This window comes from Lissotriton helveticus, chromosome 11, assembly GCF_964261635.1.
Source record: "Lissotriton helveticus chromosome 11, aLisHel1.1, whole genome shotgun sequence".
In the NCBI taxonomy this organism is placed as follows: domain Eukaryota; kingdom Metazoa; phylum Chordata; class Amphibia; order Caudata; family Salamandridae; genus Lissotriton; species Lissotriton helveticus.
The window spans coordinates 1,095,320,814-1,095,343,203 of NC_136072.1; the positions used below are offsets into that span (position 1 = coordinate 1,095,320,814).

At 44.0% G+C, this 22,390-nt stretch overlaps 1 protein-coding gene across 2 annotated transcripts in view; it reads left to right on the forward strand.

Moving 5' to 3' along the window:
• Nucleotides 1-17,421, forward strand: part of SLC5A1 (solute carrier family 5 member 1) — a 273,512-nt gene extending 256,091 nt beyond the window's left edge. For both annotated transcript variants that reach the window (XM_078667750.1, XM_078667751.1), the window contains exons 12-15: nt 1,221-1,389; nt 12,209-12,424; nt 13,098-13,212; nt 15,450-17,421. In XM_078667750.1, the coding sequence (XP_078523876.1) occupies nt 1,221-1,389; nt 12,209-12,424; nt 13,098-13,212; nt 15,450-15,661 (712 nt within the window). In that variant the 3' untranslated portion in view covers nt 15,662-17,421. The remainder of the gene's footprint in view (nt 1-1,220; nt 1,390-12,208; nt 12,425-13,097; nt 13,213-15,449) is intronic.
• The last annotated feature ends 4,969 nt before the right edge of the window (nt 17,422-22,390 follow it).

The following is a 22,390-nucleotide window of genomic DNA, read 5'->3' on the forward strand; positions in this document are numbered from 1 at the left end:
CAATTTGCCAGAGGGAACTTCGTCAGGGCTCCTAAATATCCAACTGATTGGTAGATGTGGTTAATATGAAAGGTAGGTACGAACCTCGGAAGGCACAGTCAGCCTCAATGTATAGCGAAATCTCACACCCAGGAAATTGGGAGTTCCAAATATCCAGAATAAATTTTAGAAAAGAAACAAGGTCCAAGTCATCACTTTCACTTCAATGGACCTATTTTGCGATTCCTTATTAGCGAAAAATAAGGATTCGCTAATAAGGAATAGCAAAATGCCATGCATGAAGAACTTGCTTAAAAAATTGCGATTTCTTAAAATTGCTTAATTGCGACAACCTCCCCATTCATTCCTATGGGCCTCGAGGCCCATAGGAATGAATGGGAAGACAATCTCAATTTGCGATTCTCAAATAGAGAATCGCAAATTGAGATTGCAATTTCAAGGGTGCTAGGGTGTCAAAAGGACACCCTGTTGCACTCCTGAAATCTGCATATGGGTATATCTTGCACACACACATGCCCTTAGGTCATGTCTGTGTGTAAAATGGAACTTTGAAAAATGCACTTTAGTGCATTTTTTAAAGTTTTTGCAAATTACCATGAAGTTCAACTTCATGGTAATTTGTGCCCCCTATTAGCGAAATCGCTAATTTTTTAACTTTAATGCATTGCATTTAAGGAATCTCAATTTGAGATTCCTTAAATGCAATAGCAATTTAAGTAATCGCATTTTTGCGATTTCCTAAATTGCAATTTTTGAATTTGGGATGATACATCCCAAATGCAAAAATACCGGTCGCAAAGGGGCAGATTCTGTGAATCTGCCCCTTTGCAAGCGGGTTTTAGCTTGATGCATCTGGGCCTTATTGACTAGAAAGTCCTGATGTATGGCCTGTAAACCAGCGTAATTTCTTGTAACAGCATGATAACCACCCTGCCGGTTATCATGCCGTTACAAGAGATTACGCTGGTTTACAGGTCGTACATCAGGACCTACTTATAATTTATGAAGGATTGGTTTGTGTTGTTGAATGGATATGCATTTGTCGCAGCTCGGTTTGATGACTAATAGATTCCCTGTTACAGTGAAGACAAGCATTGCTACCAACTTGGCTGGTTGTCTTTACTTATGCCTGAGAAGTGCTCGATTCCTGATTACTCAGTGATACCCTGCACACTGGCCGTTATTCTTGGTCAGTTTTTCATCTGTTACTTTTCTTGTAGGGTGTTCATCTTGTTCCTGATTGGTGTCAGCATCGCCTGGGTCCCCATTCTGCAGTCGGCTCAGAGTGGGCAGCTCTTTGATTACATCCAGTCCATCACCAGCTACTTGGGTCCCCCCATCGCTTCCGTCTTCCTGCTCGCCATCTTTGTCAAGCGAGTGAATGAACAGGTATATGATCACCATGAGTGAAAGACACATTTGGCTGAACCGGTGTCACTTAAAAATAACAATCAAGGTGCAGAGCTAACTCTGTGACAAACTGGGACACTGTCTTTCCTAAAGGTCCCACAAACAGCAAGAGATGTTAGTAAAGTTGTAGGGCTCATTTCATATTGTTGGTACTAGACGTTCGACCAAAGGAAAGGAGGGGGGAGGGTCTATTTTGTTTCTGAATTTGTTATTCCTGGGCAATTTTCTTCCTTTATGGACTGGACCACATTTATATTCTTGGGGCCTTCAGGAATGTAATTTTGAATGGGCTAATACAGTGTTTCCCAAACTGTGGGTCATCATCCGATTTCTGGTGGGTCACGAAAGAGGAAAAACAGAACATTTAATTTTGTATTCATCTTGTCACATTTGCTGTGCTTCAAAGATAGTGGTCAAATGTCTGGCTTCGTCTTCTGACAAATTGATGCTTATTCTTTTAACATGGGGATTGGTGTTTACTTTTCTTTCTCTGACTGCTAAATGAGAGGAGTTTTGAAAGTGACATTCATGCTGGGGTACATAGAGTGTGAATAGAAAGGCTGTAGGGTGTCATTTATTTTGAAACATACAACACAATTGAAACACCTTTCAATGAAATCAACACATATTTCAAAGCATATCAGCAGTTAGGAAAGAAAAAGTGACACACTTTTGTTTGTAAATCAGAAGTGTTACGGAAACAAAGGTTTTAACTGCAACAAAACAAATCAAGACACTTTTACCTGGTGATGTGCAAATGATAAATATTTACTGAAACACTGTTTCCACACATTATCATTTGTGTGCTTGTATGTCTGCAAATTTAGTGGCCATTGCAATGGAAAATGTGCAGTTTGTAAATATCAGTGCACTACAAAACGATGATTTAGGAATATAGTTGGAACAGTGTTGTCCAAATGCACCGCCAAACATATTCTACACTCTCACTACTCTCCTCCTACACTTTGTGTTAACCTAGGATTTTTTCACTATTGCTATGACTTCAGTGATGTAACATTGATGTCAGCATCCCAACTCTGAAAATTGTTTCAGCGCCACTGGTGCAAAGGTGCTGAACTATCAGCCAGATTCATCATACTAAAATCGGCTCGCAAAGGGCCATATTCTGAGAATCTGGCCCTCTGCAAGCGCTATTTTTGCATTTGGGATTCATCATCCCAAATGCAAAAATCCCAATTCTAGAAATCGCTATCTTGCGAATAATTGCATTTAAGGAATCTCTAATTGAGATTCCTTAAATGCAATTCATGAACCATTTTAAAATTACGAATTTGCAATCTGGGGCCGCTATTTACCGCGAAGTCCAACTACGTGGTAAATAGCGAAAACTTAGAAAAATACACTTAAGTGCATATTTCTAAGTTGTATGTTACACACACACATGTCCTTTGGACATGTGTGTGCGCAACACCAGTGTACATTACCATTTCAGGGGTGCTACAGGGTGTCCTTTGGACACCCTGGCACCCTTGAAATCGCTTCCTTATTTGCGATTCGCTAATTGCTAATCGCAAATAAGGAATGACTCCCCATTCATTCCTATGGGCCTTTAGGACCATAGGAATGAATGGGAAAGCCATTCCTTATTTGCGATTAGCAATTAGCGAATCGCAAATAAGGAAGCAGTAGAAATCGCAAAAAATATTGCGATTTCTACATGCATCCCGTTTTGCGAGTCTTTAATAGCGATTCCTTAAAAATCGCTATTAAGGACTCGCAAAACAGGACTTTGATGAATCTGGGGGTTAGTCCGTAAACCCAGTTTAAAAAAAAATTTACAAGTATTCCCAAACATGACTCCGAGTGAACGTTCCAGTATTTTATTGCTGCTGCCTTTTTACATCACAAATCCATTTCAATAGAGAATGTACACATTATATGTAATCATACACAATCATCCCACTTTTGAATGACTGTTACACATAAAGTGAGAAATATGAATGCGTCCAGTGCCTGTGGTCACCCACCCGAAGGCAACTAACCCTAAGCTGCGTGCAAACTCTGGCTGAGTGAAGAGGGAGGTTGGCTTCAGGGCCCTGTGGCCAACCTTGCCAAAGGCAGCCAGCCCCCACACAGGCTGCCAACCCCATGCCAACGCACTACCTTTGGTGTGTGTGGAATGGGTTCTGCTGTTAGCCATGGGGAACACATCCCCCAGGGCAAAAACATATATGTTAAGGTGATGGGGTGTGCAGCTCCCCTCCTTAAGCTTTAATAGGTCTGGGGACCCCATTCACACAGGTGAATTCCATTGAAAAAGAGGAGGGGTCCATGTGCCCCCCACCCCCTGAGCCTCAATAGGTCTGGGACCCCATCTCTGGGGCTAAATACAGCTAAAAAGAGGAGTGGGCCATGCGGTACTCCTACCCCAGCCTATTGTGACCCTGGCTACCCCCTCCAATAAGTATAGGAAGGGGCCCCGGTGCCCACCTGGTGTACCCACCAACCACCATGTTGGGTGCCGCAGGGGGGATCCCAGGATCCCTGCAGCACCAGCTGGCTCCCCGCATGGTGCAGGAGCCGGTATTGATCGCGCCTGGAGGGATCAGCTGCTTTTTGCATGCCGGGGTATATGTGTTTTGTTTCCCTGCCCAGAGGAGTGCGACAAAGGAAAACAGAACACAAATCTACTCCCAGCCAGCGGGAGCATTTTTAAAGCTTCTGCCTACTGGGAACAGACTTTTGTGTTTGCTCCCACTTGGTGGGAGATTTAAAAATGCACTTGACAGATAGGAGCAAACATATGTTTCCCTGCCTGGGGTAATGTGGGCATGGAAACTACTGTGTCCCAGACATGGGATCTCTGGAACACAGTCATAGAGCCAGACCTGAGGGATGGGGTCCCTAGGGCCTTTTGAGGCTCAAAGAGGGTGGCTGCATAGGGATGGGGTGTAATAAGGCTCCGTGAGGAGTCCAGGGCGCCCCTCCCTGGTTTGTTCACCTCAGCCCCAGGGATGGGCCCCCAGCACCTCTCAGAGGCTCGGGTGTGGACCACATGCCCCCTACCCCCCTAAATAATAGTATGAGTTGCCCTCTTTGGCATGGCCCACCCCGAGGGGGGTTCGATAAAACAACCACTGAGCCTGTGCTTTTTTCCCCCTGACTATTCATTGATCCTCTGCAAATTTTTGGGAAAAGAAAAACAATTTTTTGGCATCCATACCTTGCTTCATATGTAGTTTTTTTGCCTTTTGTCTTAGGACTCAGGTCTCAGTCTGAGTCCTAAGATAAGATGGTTGCAACCAGTGTCTGGTTTATGTGGTGGCAACCAATCAGATCTCAGCAGGAGATCGGTCAGATCTGTGGGTCCTCCGCTGCATGATATATATCATCTTTTTTTATTAACCTATATTACTCCAAAACTACTGAACAGATTTACACCAAAAGCACCCTTTTTGGACCAAGATCTAACTTTCTGCCAATTTGGAGTAGATCCGTTCAGCAGATTGGGCCGTAGCTGTGTCTAAAGTTCCCATGGAAAAATGAATGGGGAAACGCATTTTGGGTCACTCACCCCCTTTTTCTTGCCCTCCACTTGATGGGTCACCCCGACACTTTCCATGCGCAAACTAGTAAAAAAGTAGCACTTTTGGAACTTTTCGAAGAGATTCATCAAATGGCGCCAACATTATAGCAACACAAAAAAGGTGTTTCCTATGGCAACACAATCCTAACCATAACTACCCAGTGGTGACGCCACTGTGTAAAATAAATATATATAAAAAGCACATCACCTATGCGCAATCGAGAAGGCAACTAATTGGTGGAAACCATTCAGTAAAAGTAATATTTATGGAGGGAGGGCAGTATCCAGAAGTAATATGAATGATTGTCTATGGTAGCTGGAACAACCAGGTTTGTAACATTTTCTAAATGAAAAATATAAAATATACATTGGTTCCAATCTTCAGATTGTCTGCAGGAGAATTTAGGAGCACAATCCTGTAGAGGAGCAAGTGCCACATGACCCCTCGCTGGCCTTTGGAAGAACCAGATTTTTTGTAGTTTTGTTTTGAGATAGGTGATAGGCACTAACAATGTTCTGAACTTGTCAGGGCATATTTACTAGGAAGTGGCAAAGCACTGCATGAGCCACCTTGGTTAACCACAGAGCTCCTCCACTTCCAAAACGTAGTGCTGCACCATATTTACAAGGATACGGTGCAGCCGTGCATTTCGCCCTGCGCTGGCTTTAGCTGCCTAGGGCCACCACAGACACCTTTGGTGTAGGGGGAGATTGTTTATGTGCAGGAAGGCGTCCCTTCCTGTACATAAACAATCTAAAATGGCCTTTTGCTGTTTCTATATGTGCTCACATAGAAACAGCCAAAACGAGGAGAAATGAAACATTTCTCCTCATTGCGCCTGTTTAAGGCCAGGTTTTCCCTGGTCTTAATTTTGGCGCTGCACCATATTTACAGTGCCCTTGTAAATAGGGGGCAGCATGAAAATCAATAGGTGTTGGGATGGAATGCCTACCGCAACACCCATTGCCCTCCCCTTTCACGCTAAGTATAGCTTGAAATTGAGCCTTATTCACAAGGCCGTGTTAAGCCACAATAAGTGGCTTAACGCTGGCTTGGGAATAAGCAAATCCACTATCGCCAACACAACGTCAGAAAAGGTGGCATTGTGGTGGCGATAGGGGCTTGTAAATATGCCCCGTAATCTGAAAGGTAGGTCTTAAATACAATGTGCTGGTGAACGTCTGCGGCAGAGAATATGCACAAACAATCCACGGGCGGTGCCTCTAGTTTTTCCTGGAGGACATTTAAAGTTGTCTGCTACCGGGAGCTCCAATTATCAATACCTTCTGTCTACAAGGACTCCTTTACCCAACAAACAGCGAAAGGGAGGAATCCGGTAACCCCTGGGAGACAACAGGCCTTAGATTAACCACGAGGAGTGGGACTTCTCTGTTTTCAGCCACAGCTTTGGGCTGTGAAAAGCATGCACCGCTTTTGAAGACAGTGGTATCCTTCAAGCGGGCTGTTTTGTCTAGTGGCGTTGATGCGGACAATGCCGGGGCATATTACGAAGCAATAGCGATAATTATCGCTATGCATGGTTAGCGGCCAAAATAATATCGCCGCACTCCGACGATTTTTACCGCTGAGATACCTTGATATTATCAAGGTTTATCTCAAAAGCGGTAAAAATCGGCCGAAATGCATGAATATCGCTGTAAAGTCAGCAATATTCATGCATTACCAAGCAAATGCTCTTAGCCATGTTATCCACCTACCATTGGATAACATGGCTAAGAACTGCTCTGGGCAGGCGTTAGCTTTTGGAGATAATCGCGCTTAGCGCGATTATTTCCAAAAGTAGGTAATAGGAGATAGCGACCACTTTGCATGTCATTAGCGATAATTATCGCTGAAATGCAAATTGGGCCCCAAGATGATCACTATCTCCTACTAGCTGTCGATAACTGGTGTTAGCGACAGCTAGGTAATAGGGCGATAAAATTACCGCCGCTTTAGCGGGAAAAATTCCCGCTAAAGCGTCGATAAGGCCCTTGGTAATATGCCCCGCCATCTTTAGGCATCATACACCCACATCAAATAAGAAAACAGCTCCACCTTGCCCTTTAGATGAATAGTGTATTATAGGTCAAACGTGGGTCTTAAGTGGCCACAACAGGGGTACACAGATTAGTCTCAACTGGGACGAGTTTATTACTTCAGGGTTTATTACTCGGGACAGCATTTTGCCACATTTTTGTATAATTTAAAAGAGCATATTCGACTTTCCTATGAACACACCGTTGAGAAAAGAGGAAACACTACAGAAAAGAGAGAAGAAAACTATGAAGCAAATAGCGTGACGGGTAACTTCAACAGATTTAAATCTTTTGCAAAGGAATAACAATTTCACACAAAAATTAAAAAAATAAATGATTTTTAAAGGCTTCAAATTGATTTGCCTACACTTCTGACTATGGGCAAGCAGACTTTGCATCACCCTTGCACCCTCTTGTGTGGTGCAAGGGGGGGCCAAAACCCTTGATTAAGATACCCCTGAGTGTACAGGTGCCGGCTTAAATTGTGCACAGTGCCTCTTGCAACTTATGTTTTTTTTACTTTTGTGAATCAGTCCCACTCGTTTCTATTATGGTTAGCCTAATATAGAATTGATACTGCCATGCATGACTTGCATATTAATGAAGGCCAGCAAATTAAAGGATTGGGTATGTTTAACACAAGAATGAATGAATAGAAATGGTGTTATAGACCACATCAGTAACCTCAAACGGTATCCTGGCGCCTGGATACAGCGAGTTCCTCACATTACTGATTAATGAATCATTGTGGTGGAAAAAAAGTTTTGTAGTTTTATACAATTGATATGGGGCCTTATTTACAAGAAAGTGACACAGCACGGCACCACAATCCATTTGGCTGAGCTGCGTCACTTTCAAAGCACAGGGATGCGTCATATTCACAACAATATGCTGCATCTCTGTGCTTTCCCCTGCTCTGGCGCACGATTGGCTGCCATGCGCCAATGCTGGCACCCTTACAGCATGGTGCATGGGTGTCTCTGTTTTAGGGGAGATTAATTTTGTGCAGGAAGAGACACCTTTCTGCCCAAAAACAATCATGTGAGGTATTTTCTTCTTCAGATGTGTGCTGCAGACAGTGCTGCGTGAAAACGGACCGTATTTACAAGGCCACGAAAAGCCACACAGGGTGACTTAACATGGCCTTGAAAATATGGAGCACCACACTGCGCCACGGGTGTGTCAAACAAAGTGGCGCGCTGTGGCACAAGGGGCCAGTAAATATGCCCCAAGATGTATAGGCTGACTACGTAACAATGGAAGTAAAGGAGATAAATATAGAAAAGATCTGGCAACCTCTGCATGGAAGGGAAAATGATCAGAACTCGGGCAAAGTAACCGAACATACCAGTGTATCACCAAACAACACTGTAGTATTGAAGAACTAGAGGCATTACTGATAGTGATACATGCACAGAGAGTTACTTATTGCCCGCTAATGAATGCAATTAAAAGTTGTAATAGGTATATTATGAGGGAGTGGACCTTCAGCGATCAGCATAAGCCAAGGGAAAAGGGAGATAGTGCTATTAGAATACTACACCTTCTGGAAGTGTACAATGTTGTAAACTGAGAAAAATCCTAATTTTAAGACTTTCGGTAGTCACAGAAGGCATTTAGGAGTCCAAAAGTTCGGAGTCCTAACTTTACTACTACTAAATTGAAAAAAATCCTAATTTTAAGACTTTTGGTAGTCACAGAAGGCATTTAGGAGTCCAAAAGTTAGGAGTCCTAACTTTACTACTACTAAATTGAGAAAAATCCTAATTTTAAGACTTACGGTATTCACAGAAGGCATTTAGGAGTCCTAAAGTTAGGAGTCCTAACTTCTGTGAATACCGAAATGAGTAAGTGTCTTCTGTGAATACCAAAATGAGTAAGTGTCTTCTGTGAATACGAAAATGGTAGTAAGTTTAGGATTTTGTCTTAAGTTAGTTCTGTGAATTGGGCCCTGGAAATTGAAAAACGAATATTGGGTTGTTGGAGCAGGTCTGTACCACCCTGCATTGGCCCTAAGACCAGCCATTGCCTTCAGTGAAGCTCCCAAAACTCTGGTGTCCTACAAATAATCCTTTTGTTGACTGGCCACCAGTGAAGGGCGGCCAAAGGTGAGGGAACTGAAGAGCCCAAGCAGAAGCCTGGTCGTGGTGTCCTCAATCTTCTGCAGTGTCAGAAGGAGGTATTGCGCAAGTCCCAAATACACAGGGCCTCATTTATGGGTTTTTTATGCCATGAGGCAGCGCAGCAGGCCTTGCTGCTGTGCTGCCCTACTGCAAAAGAAAAGGGTAGGAATCCGCTGTATCAATTAGATACGGCGTATTCCTGTCCTTTTACCCTGCGCTGGGGCACAATGGGCTGCTGTGCACCAACACTGGCATCTCCGCACCATGGTGCAAGGGTGCCCGTGTTGCGGAGATCATTATTTTTGTGCAGGAAGAGTAACTTTCCTGCACAAAAACAATCACAAGAGGCTTTTTCCTCATTCTATGTGTGCTGCAGAAGGCAGCACACGTAGAAAGAGGAAAAATCAGGAGAAATAAAGATATTTCTCCTTGTTGTGCCTCCCTTACACCTCCCCTGGGGAGGTATACATTTTTGGTGCTGCCTCAGACTTATGATTTCTCATAAATCTGGGGCAGTGTCAAAAAGCCATGGATGTTTCTGGGAACACCCACTGCACAACCCATGGAACTGCCTTTACACGTAATTTTAGGGGTGAAAGGTGCACATATTTATATGGCCATGAAAAGCCACATAGCATGGCTTTACGTGGCCTTTCAAATATGTCAGTGGCACGTTGCGCCACAGGAACATTAAAAAGTGATGATCGGGCGACTCAAAAGTGCCGGTAGGGCCTGTGAAGCCCACAGTTTCTGTTGTCAAACTGGGACAGAACTTTTGTGTGTACCACAATTTCCTAGCTATGTATAGGGAGTAAAGTAAGACTCTTCATTAGGATTTTAGGATTAGGAAAGCAGGACGAGGTCACTTTACTAACTTGGGATGTGACCAGTAACTTGGAATCAAATAATCCCAACGTTTTGGGCCGCATCAGTGGAAGAACATAGATATTCCAGAGAATGAAGCTCCCAAGCAGGTTGTACTGATAAAGTTGAGAATTCCTAATCGGTAGAAATACAAAGAAATAGTCACTAATGTCCTGGGCAGGATTGTTGTGAACCTCTGACACAGAACTTGGGAAGTAGGCATTGTGATAATGTCTCCGAAATATGAGTATGATATGTAACTGTACCTTAAGGTCTTTTTTGGGTTTGTCTCCACAATGTTCTGTAGTATAATAAAAATTCATAAAAAGGTTATTTTTAAAGTTGAGAATTCCTCCTTTTTTTCTCAATTCATTTTTAAAGACTAAGAAGTAAGACTAACAGGCACATGCATCAATATTGCTTTTTGCGATTCCTTAATTGCGAAAAATAAGGAATCGCAATCAAGGAATCGCAAAATGCAATGCATCAATAAATCGCTGAAAAAATTGCGATTTCTTAATATTCCTTAATTGCGACTCGCAAATTGCGAGTCGCAATTAAGGAATATCTCCCCATTCATTCCTATGGGCCTAGAGGCCCATAGGAATGAATGGGAAGACATTCTCAATTTGCGATTCGCAATTAGCGAATCGCAAATTTAGAATGCGATTTCAAGGGTGCAGGGGTGTCCAAAGGACACCCTGTTGCACCCCTGAAATCAATCTGTGCACATATGTTGTGCACACACATGCCCTAAGGGCATGTGTGTGCACAACATGAAACTTTGAAAAATGCACAAAAATGCATTTTTCAAAGTTTTCGCAAATTACCATGAGGTTCAACCTCATGGTAATTTGCTCCCCCTAATTGCGAAATCGCAATTTTTTAAAGTTTCATGCATTGCATTTTAGGAATCGCAAAATGCGATTCCTTAAATGCAATCGCAATTTGAGAATTCGCAAATATTTGCGAATTCTCAAATTGCGAGGGCCTTCACCCTTCAGGCATTCCAAAAGCAGATTTTGCGATCGCAAACGCCTGATTTTTGCGATTCGCACCGTTTGCGATCGCAAAATCCTTTGATGCATGTGCCTGTAAGGGCCTGGTTACGATCTTGGTGGACAGGGTTACTCCGTCACAAACATGACGGGCATTCCATTACCGAGTTACAATTATATCTATTCTATTATAACTTAATATATATATTATATATTATTTTTATATATATTCCATTATATCTTATGGAACTTGTAATATCGTAATCAGGCCAGAAAACAGCTTAACATAAAACGTACTGAGTTTTAAGGACACAGGTTTGGAGCAGACGCAATACCACTATGTAAATACTGGCGGTGTAGAAATCAACAACCAGGGAATTACTTATTTTAAGTGTATTTTTTGGCAAGTGGGGTGAGGAAACTTTTAAAAAATCTATAACATAGCTAGGCCTGTACTCAGAGAACGAACGTTAAGGGATAATATCCAAATGTTGTAATAATGTTACCAAAAGCAGAAAGGGAAGCAAGACATCTGTATTTAAGTTTTCCCACCCATAAACATGGCATCATTTTAATATGGTTCCTGTAAATTGTACATTATTTATGTGTGGGAGTTACCACCAGTTTTTGAATGTAGTACTGCCTTTCACAAAATCTTCACGATTGGAAGAAATATACGACAGACCAAGTACTGCAAATTTCTTCCTGTTTCCATAGGCCTCTACGTGAAGAAGTAAATTAGGTGTCCAGAGTTTACTACAAATTTTCCTCAAAAGTTATTTTGACATTGTTAGTGTATGTTTCCACTGTTAACGCCCTTTTATACATAAGGCATTCCCACTGGTTTACTGAAATCTCTACCCACTTGTTCTCTTCCTGTCATGCTTCCTTCTTCACTGCCTTTTCTTTTGTACTTCTACTGATTTCCTGTCCATCAAAAGTTCCCATAACCTCACCATACCCTCCTACTTGCTCTCTGTTTCTTTTTACCACCTCCTCTTTTTCACTTTTTTTGATGTCCTGTCATCATATGTTCCTCTTTCTTCACTACACTTCCTTTTTACTGATGTCCTGCCCATTATAGGTTCCTATAATGTCCCTTTGTTATCCTCCTCTTCTCTCTCAGTCCATTTTGTTGATGTGTCCTTTTTTTTAGTAAAACCCATTCCAATTGCCATTTCCCATTGTCTAACCTTGTCCTTCCTCTCTTTCTGTACATGGTCTAGGGGGCTTTCTGGGGCCTGGTCATTGGGCTGCTGATTGGCCTATCGCGTATGATCACAGAGTTCGCTTACGGAACCGGCAGCTGCCAGAATCCCAGTAACTGCCCCAAGATTATCTGTGGGGTGCACTACCTCTACTTTGCCATCATTCTCTTCGTTGCCTCCTCCATCATCGTCCTGGGGGTCTCGTTCATGACGCCAGCCATTGACGATAAACATGTACGTAACAACTTGTATCTGTCTCATATTCATATGTTCCAAATGCCTCTGCAGCTGGAATAAGCCAGTTTACAGCACACATCAGGAAGAGGCAAAGAGTTGTGCAGGGTAGAGGTGTGTGAAGTTTTGTCATGAGTGTATTTTTATGTAGTTCCTGATTATTTGCTTTCCTGTGGTTCACTGTGTTTTTTGCTTTTCCTTGCCCTTCTCCTAGGCATACTGGGTCCCTTGAGTAAGTAACACTGCAATAAAACATGCCACAAATAGGATAAAAACTTTCTTTACACTCTTTCTTAACTTCAATTTTCAAAATATGTATGTGGCAGCATGAAGACCGGTGTTGTGTACTTGAGTGCAGGGGTTGCGTACTTTTCTCCCAGTTGATTTGATCAAATGTTAACCAAATTACACTTAAATTCAAAATGGTGGCAATCCCTTGAAACCAACTTTATCATGTGTGTTCTGTTAGAAGAACATATAAAAACCTCATGCTAACATATCGCAAAAAGCTATGTCATCAGTCTCCTAGTGACTCAACTCTTCAGTGAAGAACCATTTTATGTACATAGGACTTTCTTTCTTGGAGGTGATTGCATGTGGTTTTCCCATCAAGTTGGTGGTCTTGCGGTTGGCTGCGGAGTTGGGTAAAGCTCATGTTTGTCTTCTTTTGCAGCTGCACCGTCTGTGCTGGGTTCTGCGGAACAGTACTGAAGAGCGCATAGACCTGGACGCAGAGGATGACTGGAAAAACGAAGAAGAACCTGATATTGATGACTCAGAGGACCAGGGTAAGTGATAAAGCAGGCGCTTCTCATATCTTGACCTCTTTAGAGCTGGACTGGTGGTATTCACTGCCAAGGAAGCCTGTGTGCACACTTGAGGAGCAGGGCAAGTGTTGAAGCAGGTACTTCTCATACAGTGCATGCTTGACCCCTGTGGAGCTAGACTGGTGGTATTCACTGCCAAGGAAACCTGTGTGCTGACAAATATGAAAAAGTAATCGTTGAGGCCTAGGGCCATCCCAAAAGGTTTGAGAGATGATTGGGCCCATGGAGAGCGCTGAGAGGCTGATGGTATGAATGCGCTGAGAAGCAGGATGGTCCAATGAAATGATCACACTAGAGATACACTCTCTCCTAATGAGAGAAAGAAGATGGACAGACACCATCAGTAATGGATCAATCAAGATATAAAATATTATATATAACTACCTGATGGGAGTACTTCTTGTGAACTGCTAATATAATTTTGCCTGTACCATATAAAACAACAAAAAAGAAAAGAATATTGCCAGGTCATTACATGAGTCTAAGAGGCATGCCACTGAGCCACAGAATCCAGCCCTGAATTGCCATTGAGACAGCCTCCCTTTAGCCTTACCACTGCTTTATACAACCAGCTTTAGACCCACTTATAGGAGCCGGGGGCTAGCGGCACTGGTCTGCCACCGAGACAGTGACCATTCAGCCTTATGTGGAGTTGTTAAGTTCAGCATGTCCTGTCAATATACTGTGACATCAGTACCGCCGGCTTATCACTGAGACATCAACACGCTGGTTTAGAACCAACCTTGACATTGGTCACTGAACCAGCCACAAAGACCTATCATTGAGCCACTAAAGAAGCCCAGCTCAACTATCACTGAGACAGTAACACAGCGCGCTGGATATCCAACCATTAGAGACACCCACAGAGATCCCTGCCCTTTAGTTTACCAGTAATCTGCTAAACCAACCAGAGAGCCCTGTGAATAAGCCATGACTGCAATCCAACTGGCATGCTATTGAGACATCTACCTCTTACACTTGCCATTGAACTTTTAACTAACCAGTGGCCAACCCATGTAAATGGGGCCTGAAACCAGTTCATTTGTTAAGATTGTTTCTCTGTAATCTTCCTATGATTTTGATGTTCCAAAGCATACTGTTTCAACATTTGCTGGCAGTGAGGAACCTCTGGGTGTATGCGTGCTCAAGTAAAAAGTGCTGGCTTACCGATGAGAAAACTTTTATCCTCTTATGGAGCCATTAGAGGTAACGAGCCTCCCAGGAAGCCATAAGACCAGTGCAACTGACCTGCTACTGCGACGCCAATACTGCTTGCACTGAGCGTTGACACTGAAATTAATCTTGCTAACTTCCAACTGAGATAAACTACCTTTACCATATCAGGGCACCATTAAACCAGCCATGGAACCCTACCTGGCTTAGCACGAAGTAATCCGAAATCTTTCTTTAACCCGAACGATGAATAAACTTTTACTAGCCAACCACTGAAGCCTCCCCTCAGAAAGCATTTGAGCCAGACTGAGAGCCCTGCGAATGAGCCATGAATCCAGCCTTACTAGCCATCTACAGCAACATCAGATAGAACCCTGTGGATGAGCCACAAATCCAGCCTTAGTAGCCATCATCAGATAGAGTCCTATGAATGAGCCATCAAGCCAGCCTTAACAATCAATCACTCACACTTCAGAATGATCCCTATGGATCCAGCCTAGTTAGATAACCACTGACACGTCAGAGAGCTAGTCTAATGAACAAGTCTTTAATCCAACCCCACTATCCAAATTGAAACCTCAGTCCGAGAGCACTATGAATGAGCCATTAGTCTAGCCTTACTAGCAAAACACTGAATCGTCAGATGGCTAAATCCCTCCACGCATGTAGTCCAGCTGTGGAGCCAAACTTGGAAGCTCCCCGTAAGTATCTTGCATCTCCGTACAGAGTGTGATATTAACAGAGCAGGGCTTTAAAATGTAGATGTGGACGGGCAATAGAGGATGTGATTTTTTGCTGCAGGCCCCTTTGGGGACTTGTGTAGGATGCTGCTTTCCTTTAAATGCTGGAAACATAGCAATGTTCTCCTCAATGGTGCTCAATCACTGAAGCAGAAAACAGGTTAGGGAACACGTGTGCTAATGCATTCCTGAATGGGTCGCTATGCTTGCTTTGGTGAATATGCATGATAACCATCTGCTGCTTTTTGCTGCCTAACATTCTTGTGTCTTTCCTTATGAACACAGTCGAAGAAAAGCTCAGCTGCTGGAGGAAGTCCTACAACTTGTTCTGTGGCTTTGACGACAAAAAAGCACCCAAGTTGAGCAAAGAAGAACAAGAGGCCATGGAGAAGAAGCTGACGGACACGTCAGAGGTGCCGCTTTGGAGGAATGTGGTCAACATCAACGGCATCATCCTATTGACTGTTGCAGTCTTCTGTCACGCCTACTTTGCATGAGGCAGAACATTCATTCCTTGTTATCCCATTCTTCCTTCCAACTTGAAATCGCCCTGCGCTGTTTACACAAATCACTCTAAAGACTGACAGACAGGGAAACTTAATTAACCCTATGGGTGATGTAGGCACTGTTTGTATACATTTTAATATTAATTAATTCATTGTTGAATAATACATTGTGTACAAAAACTTCTAATCAATGCCAGAAAAGAAAATGCTGAGCTTCCATGTGTCACTTACCTGTGTATAGTACGACTTGCACACTCGCAACCTCCTAGGATGCTCCAGGTCTTCAGCTGCAAGGTAAAGGCTCCACCTGGATGCAAGAACATGCTTGGACAATGACAACGTCCAAAACCTTCGTACGATGACACCAAAGTGTTTGGGTTATGACTTGGACCAGCATATCTGTTTGTTGGTGCTCAAGCTTTATACTCAGGGTGATTTGGATTCAAGTCCAGAACCTCCAAAATTGTTGTGTTTCGCTTCGATCATACATCGACATTGTTCCCATTCTAGGAATGCTCCGTGGACATGTTGGCTGCCCTTCTCAGACATCCTGGAAATACAGAATCTTACCACACAGGTGCACTTCCTTTCAGCATTTACCTTCTTGTTGACCTTCTGTGAGATCTTGGCTTTATTCCACAGATCATGCAACATTGCTCAACGCGTGCTGACATGTTAGTATTCTATGCCATCGTAGACCTTCAACCCAAGGTTCTTAGCAAGGGCGAAGGGATCTCCTAGTAGAAGTTTTGCAGGAGGTGAAGGAGGAGGTCTTTCGCTCTCATTTCACCACTCGCCTCCTAACCAGGGAGGTTGATACTGGGGTTGTGACCTATCTTCTTGGGTAAAGCCGCGGCTGCCTCATTCCTCCACCTTACCATTCACCTTCTTCTAAACAAATGTGCTGATTCTCTCCATGTAGATGGCGCCATGCTTTAGAATTCTCTCAGAATGCCACATGCCTTTGACGAGTGCCTATTTCTCATAGGCTGTGACTGATTCACCAATCAGGTAATCCCCCTCACCACCCACAATTCACTCCATGTTTTGCGTTGCTGTCATTGGGGGTATAATGTTTTTCAAAAAGATAGACGACGTCACCTGTGCATGCCTTCCCGCAGTCATCCACACCTGTGAGCTGACTAATACATAATGGCCAATGCTCCAGATCCTCAAAGTGGACATGACAAATTTGAGATGGGGTGTAAGTGCCTATTAGTTCAAGAAAAGGCATTTCATATTTACTTGTTGGGTCCGTAAGCTTGACGTGGTGGCAATTTGGTGCTATATCAAATCCTCTCTTGACTGCAGCTTTGAAACCTAATGATTTAACACAATTTAAAATGTATGTCACATGTGATTCCCTGCCCTGTTACAGCCTGTTGAAGTCACCAGCAACAAGAAGGAACTGCAACAGAGCTGGAAGGAAAAACTGAGCATGAGTCTGTCAGGGCACATCCTTCAACCAAACGGTACACTTCTGTGAGGCATTATCCAGTCACCGATGAAAGGGGCTATATATTGTGGTCCACCAGGTTGTCATCTCAGGCCCAACAAAGTCTTCAATAAACTAACATCTGGAAGCATCTTTCAATGCAGCTGCTGGTCCTGTCTGTTCCGCCCTATCCATCCCTGTGCCCTATCTCTGTTCAGACTTCGCGTGAGGACTTCAGGAGCAGAGATTATTGTGAAGATGTTTTTGAGATATATGTGAACCAGTAAAGGATTGTATATCTGTAAATAACTCAAAATCTTCAGGTCTGCCTTATTTTGTGTCCACTTTAGACAGTATTTGTCATTTAGGCTGGGCTGGAGTCTGGGGTGTGTACTGAAACATATAGTCCATCATCCAATCTGTCATAGACTTACTCAACGCTTGTCAAAGCCTAGAATGGGATGAAGTTAAGAGTTTTGGGACTGTGGTTTGTGGCTTGACATTGCTGGTGCGGCATGTTGACTTTAATAGTGTATGGGTGACTTGGCAGTATGAAGGATGTTTACGTGTGGGCGGGTAGTTTTATTGGTGTGGTGGTTTTGATGTGAGGTGTGGGAATTGGCCTAAGTAGTGTGTTATAAATGTGCTGTACAGGTTGATTTTGTTAGTATGGCTATTCAATTTGATGGTGTAGGGATATCAAGAATCGGTTGATTGCATGAAATTACATGGTTAAAAGGTGAATGCTTGTTAATCTGGGATTGTCTTGGGCTGTACAGGAGTGGGATTGTGTTGAGCTAGTTTGGCAGGATGATATTTGGGTTGGAAGATAGACTTTGATGGTGTTTAGTTGGATATTAGCTTTATGGTGGGGGCTGTTGTGACTTTGGAAATGTTGAGGGTAGGGATGATTGACTGGCCTTCTCAGGTGGGATTAGTATTGGGTGGTTAGTTTTAGTGTTGTAGTAGATTGGCTTTAGTATTGAAGCGATTGGTTTTGGAGGTGTGGGGGTTGGCCATGGTGGTGTGTAAGTCTGAGTGGTTGTAATGGATTTGCTTTGCTGTTTGGTGTAAGGAATTTGAAGCCTGGTTTTGGTGGTGTCACATTGTCAACAGGACCTGGGAGCAGAACAACCTTGTGACATGCAGGAGTTGAGCTCCCTTAGAGGGCTCATCACATGGGTATGCTCACAAGGAAATATTTTGAAGATTATAATCACGCTTGTTGTTTGGTTCAGAGAGAAGCAATTTGCATAAGAGCTCTATGGAATGGCACCCAGATTGTTGTGCATGCAGCCACTGGCTAGCAGAAATGTGTTTGAGCCTTAAAATGTAAAGATGCTGTCTTTTAAGGAGCACTAATAGTGAGATAAATATATGAAAAGCATGGTCCTTTTAGCTCAAACAATAACTAGTCGATATCAAAATGTAACCAAAACTGGGGCACATAATTACTACTCCTCATAAAAATGTTACCCATAGCTGGTGGAAAGAGGACAAAGAGAGTTAAGATGACTCTTCATCTAGGACAACAAAGAGCTTTGTACTAGGCCCAACAAAAACACACCAGCCTCAAAGCTGCCAACTAAGACTAACATTATATCAAAGCAAGATGACTTGAAACTCATCGCCGTATAGTTCTGACTCTGTGCTTTCAGTTTTAAATGTATATTTTGTAATGACTGCATTAAGAATGATGTTATGTTATGTGATGTTATGTTACATTACGTGATGTTATTTTAGGTTATGCTATGTTATGTTAACAGAATTTATAGCACGTATGGATACCCCAAATGTGGCTTCCCCATGCTAAAAGAGTTTGGCTACAGTAAGTCCGCACACATTATCAGCCTACTTAGGAGGGCCATGTCTCGAGGTCGTTCCTAAAAAGCTATTTACCTGGGCTGTAGAGCAGGTTCAATGGTAGAGTGCTCCAGAGTTTGGACACCAAATAACTGAAGGCCCTGCCTGACTCGTTTGATTCTGAGAACTTGTGCTATCTTTAAAATTCTGGTCCTGGATGGAACACAGGGCCTGATGAGGTGCCTCAGGTAGCCTGGCCCCACATTCGCAAAGGCACAGTGCAGTGCTTAATTTGTGCCGGTGGTTTCCGGTGCTCTGCACCAGCACTTAATTATCAACACCAGCATTTGACAGTCTGCCACAAAGTGGCGCTGTCTGGCTAATTTAGAGATGACCACAACAACAGTCAATTAATAATGCAATCTACATAAAAAATGACTATTACGTGCCGCCCAAGCCATTCTTCTAGCTTTAAGGGCCTAAAATAGTCCGAATTGTCACGCTTAAAAGAGTGAGATGATTAGTAGTGGTGTTGTTACTATCATTGACAGCGATGTGAGGGGCAATGTGTGGTGCAAGCTGCAATGGCCTCCTGATGAGATCGCTGGCACTTAGTGCTTTACAAATTAAGCACTGAAAGTAGGCAAAGCCAAGAGCTTCGAATTGTATACACTTGCCCACCAGCAGCCGGTGGAGATCTCACAAATACGGTGTTATCGAGTGGTACTTGGGGATGTGACGGAGCAGGCGTGCGGCCACATTTTGAATAGTTTAGAGTCTTTCGTGAGGCCTTCTTGATGCTCAGGCATAAAACATTCCCATAGTCTAGTTGTGACATTATGGTGGCATGGGCTACGGTTTGCTGTTCCATTAGTCAGTAAAGGCCAGACTATCTTCTTTAAGCACCTCAGAAAGCTGAATCACTGGGCAGAGACAGCTCTTCTATGGGTTATCAAAAGGTAAAGTACTGTTCATCCACATGCCCAAGTTCTTCACGGTGGATGTAGGGAGTGGCAACAGCCTAAGGCATCCAACCACAGTGAGGGGCTCAAGAGATTGGGCTGATTCCACACCATTGGTTTTATTGTAATGTAATTTCAGTCAATGAAGGCCCATCCAGTCTGCCACTGTGGTCAAACACTCTTTCAATTTGGGTGGGGTGCAGCCTGGATGGAGATGGATGGATGGAGCCTTTTAGAAAGGCATTAAAAACTTGGCTTTTTACTTATGAATTGTGATGTCTTTTATTCTCAGTTATGTTTCCTTTCCAATAAAGGTCCTCTTCGCCAAAGCGCCGGGACACTCCATTGCGAGTAGCCGTTGCGCTATAGAAGAGCCAATTAACATAACATAACAACATATGACAAACTGCGTGAATCAGCATATGATATCAATGTAAGGCCAGGTGATTCACAATGTTCACCAATATATGTTGAAAAGTATAGGACTGAGGGATGAGCCTTGTGGAACACCCAAGTAAATTAACCTGGCTGCTGAGGAAAAAGGTTTGGATGAAACCTGGAAGGAGCGATGATCTAGAAAGGATCTTCATTATTCTAGGGTCTTATCACATATCACACACTCCAGGTGTCTGGTAAGCAGAACAGTATGGGACAAGGATCGAAAGCGGCGCTGAAACCTAATAGGATGAGTGCTGCAGTGGCTCCTTTCTCCTGAGTGCATCTTAACTCTTCTGTGACCCCTAGGAGGAACTGACTCAGGACTATGACCTGGGTGGAATCCCGATTGTGAAGCCTGCAATGAAATATTAGATTTCAAACAGCTGTATAGCTGGCTGTTGATATGCCTTTCCAAATGTGTGGCTATAAGCAGGAGAAGAGAGATGACCCTGTGCCTCATGGGAACAGTGCAGCCTGAACTGCCAAGCCAGGTCCTCCCTGGAACGGAATCAAGCATCCTAGGACCGGTTTCATGGCTGCACCCCTCATCAGCCAGGATAGCTTGATTTCAGTGGCACAATGAGCCCTGGACCCACGTCTTGGCATATCTGGCGCACTTAGGGTGAGAAAGCAAAAGGCACACAATTGATGGACGGAATGCAGAACAAATCAAAACATTCAGCCCCAGTCAAGAGATCTGGGTAAAATCCATCATTCTTTTGCTCACCATGCTACCCGAGTTTGGCACTTTTCGCCCTATGTGGGATGGGTATGCCCAAATTTGGGTCCCTTGCTCACTGTACCACTGGATTCAAGCTAGTCTAGCTGATGAAAGGTGACATACCCTGAAACCGGTCCCAGGATGCTTGTTTCCGGTCCAGGGAGGACCTGGCTTGGCAGTTCGGTCTGGACTGTTCCCATGAGGCACAGGGTCAGGATTGATTTGCATATGGCTGGGTCTAAACTGGGATGGCATGGTTAGTAAAAGAACAATAGATTGAACTCAGATCTCTTGACTGGGGATGAATGTATGATTCGTTCAGCATTCCATCCATCATTTGTTTGCGTAGCACTTTTCGCCCTATGTGGGATGGGTATGCCCAGATGTGGGTCCCTTGCTCACTGTACCACTGGATTGAAGCTAGCCTGGCTGATGAAGGGTGACATACCTTGAAACCCGTCCCAGGATGCTATTTTCCAGTCCAGGGAGGACCTGGCTTGGCAGTTCGGTCTGGACTGTTCCCATGAGGCACAGGGTCAATACTGATTTGCATATGGCTGGGTCTAAACTGGGGTGGCATGGTTAGTAAAAGAACAATAGATTGAACTCAGATCTCTTGACTGGGGGTGAATGTATGATTCGTTCAGCATTCCATCCATCATTTGTTTGCGTAGCACTTTTCGCCCTATGTGTGATGGGTATGCCCAGATGTGGGTCCCTTGCTCACTGTACCACTGGATTAAAGCTAGCCTGGCTGATGAAGGGTGACATACCCTCAAACCGGTCCCAGGATGCTTGTTTCCAGTCCAGGGAGGACCTGGCTTGGCAGTTTGGTCTGGACTGTTCCCATGAGGCACAGGGTCAAGACTGATTTGCATACGGCTGGGTCTAAACTGGGGAGGCATGGTGAGCAAAAGAACAATGGATTTACCTCAGATCTCTTGACTGTGCCCGTTATCGTCTCTTGGACCCTGTTTGTTTCTGCCCCCTGCATTGTGCCTGTGCTCTGTTTATTTATTTTTTCATCGTTGCGCCCCTGCTCGCCCTGCGCCCCCACCGCCGTCTCTATTGGTGACCCACCCCGCTCCTTGCCGCTGCTCCCCCGCGGTCCCACCCCCGTTCCCTCCAGCATCTACGTTCCCCTCCCCACTCGCCACCCCGCTCCCACCTCCCAGCTGCTCCTCCCTCCCACTGAAACCAAAAGGCAAGGCTTGCGAGGCGGGGAGCTGTGACCCGACCTGACCTGGTCAGAGCCGGTCGCTCCTCCCGCCTCGAGTGTCGCTCCTCCCGCCTCGATTGTGTCCGGTTCCGCTTGCCACCACCGCTGTCGCTGCCAAGTGGGTATCTGCCCCCAGAATTGT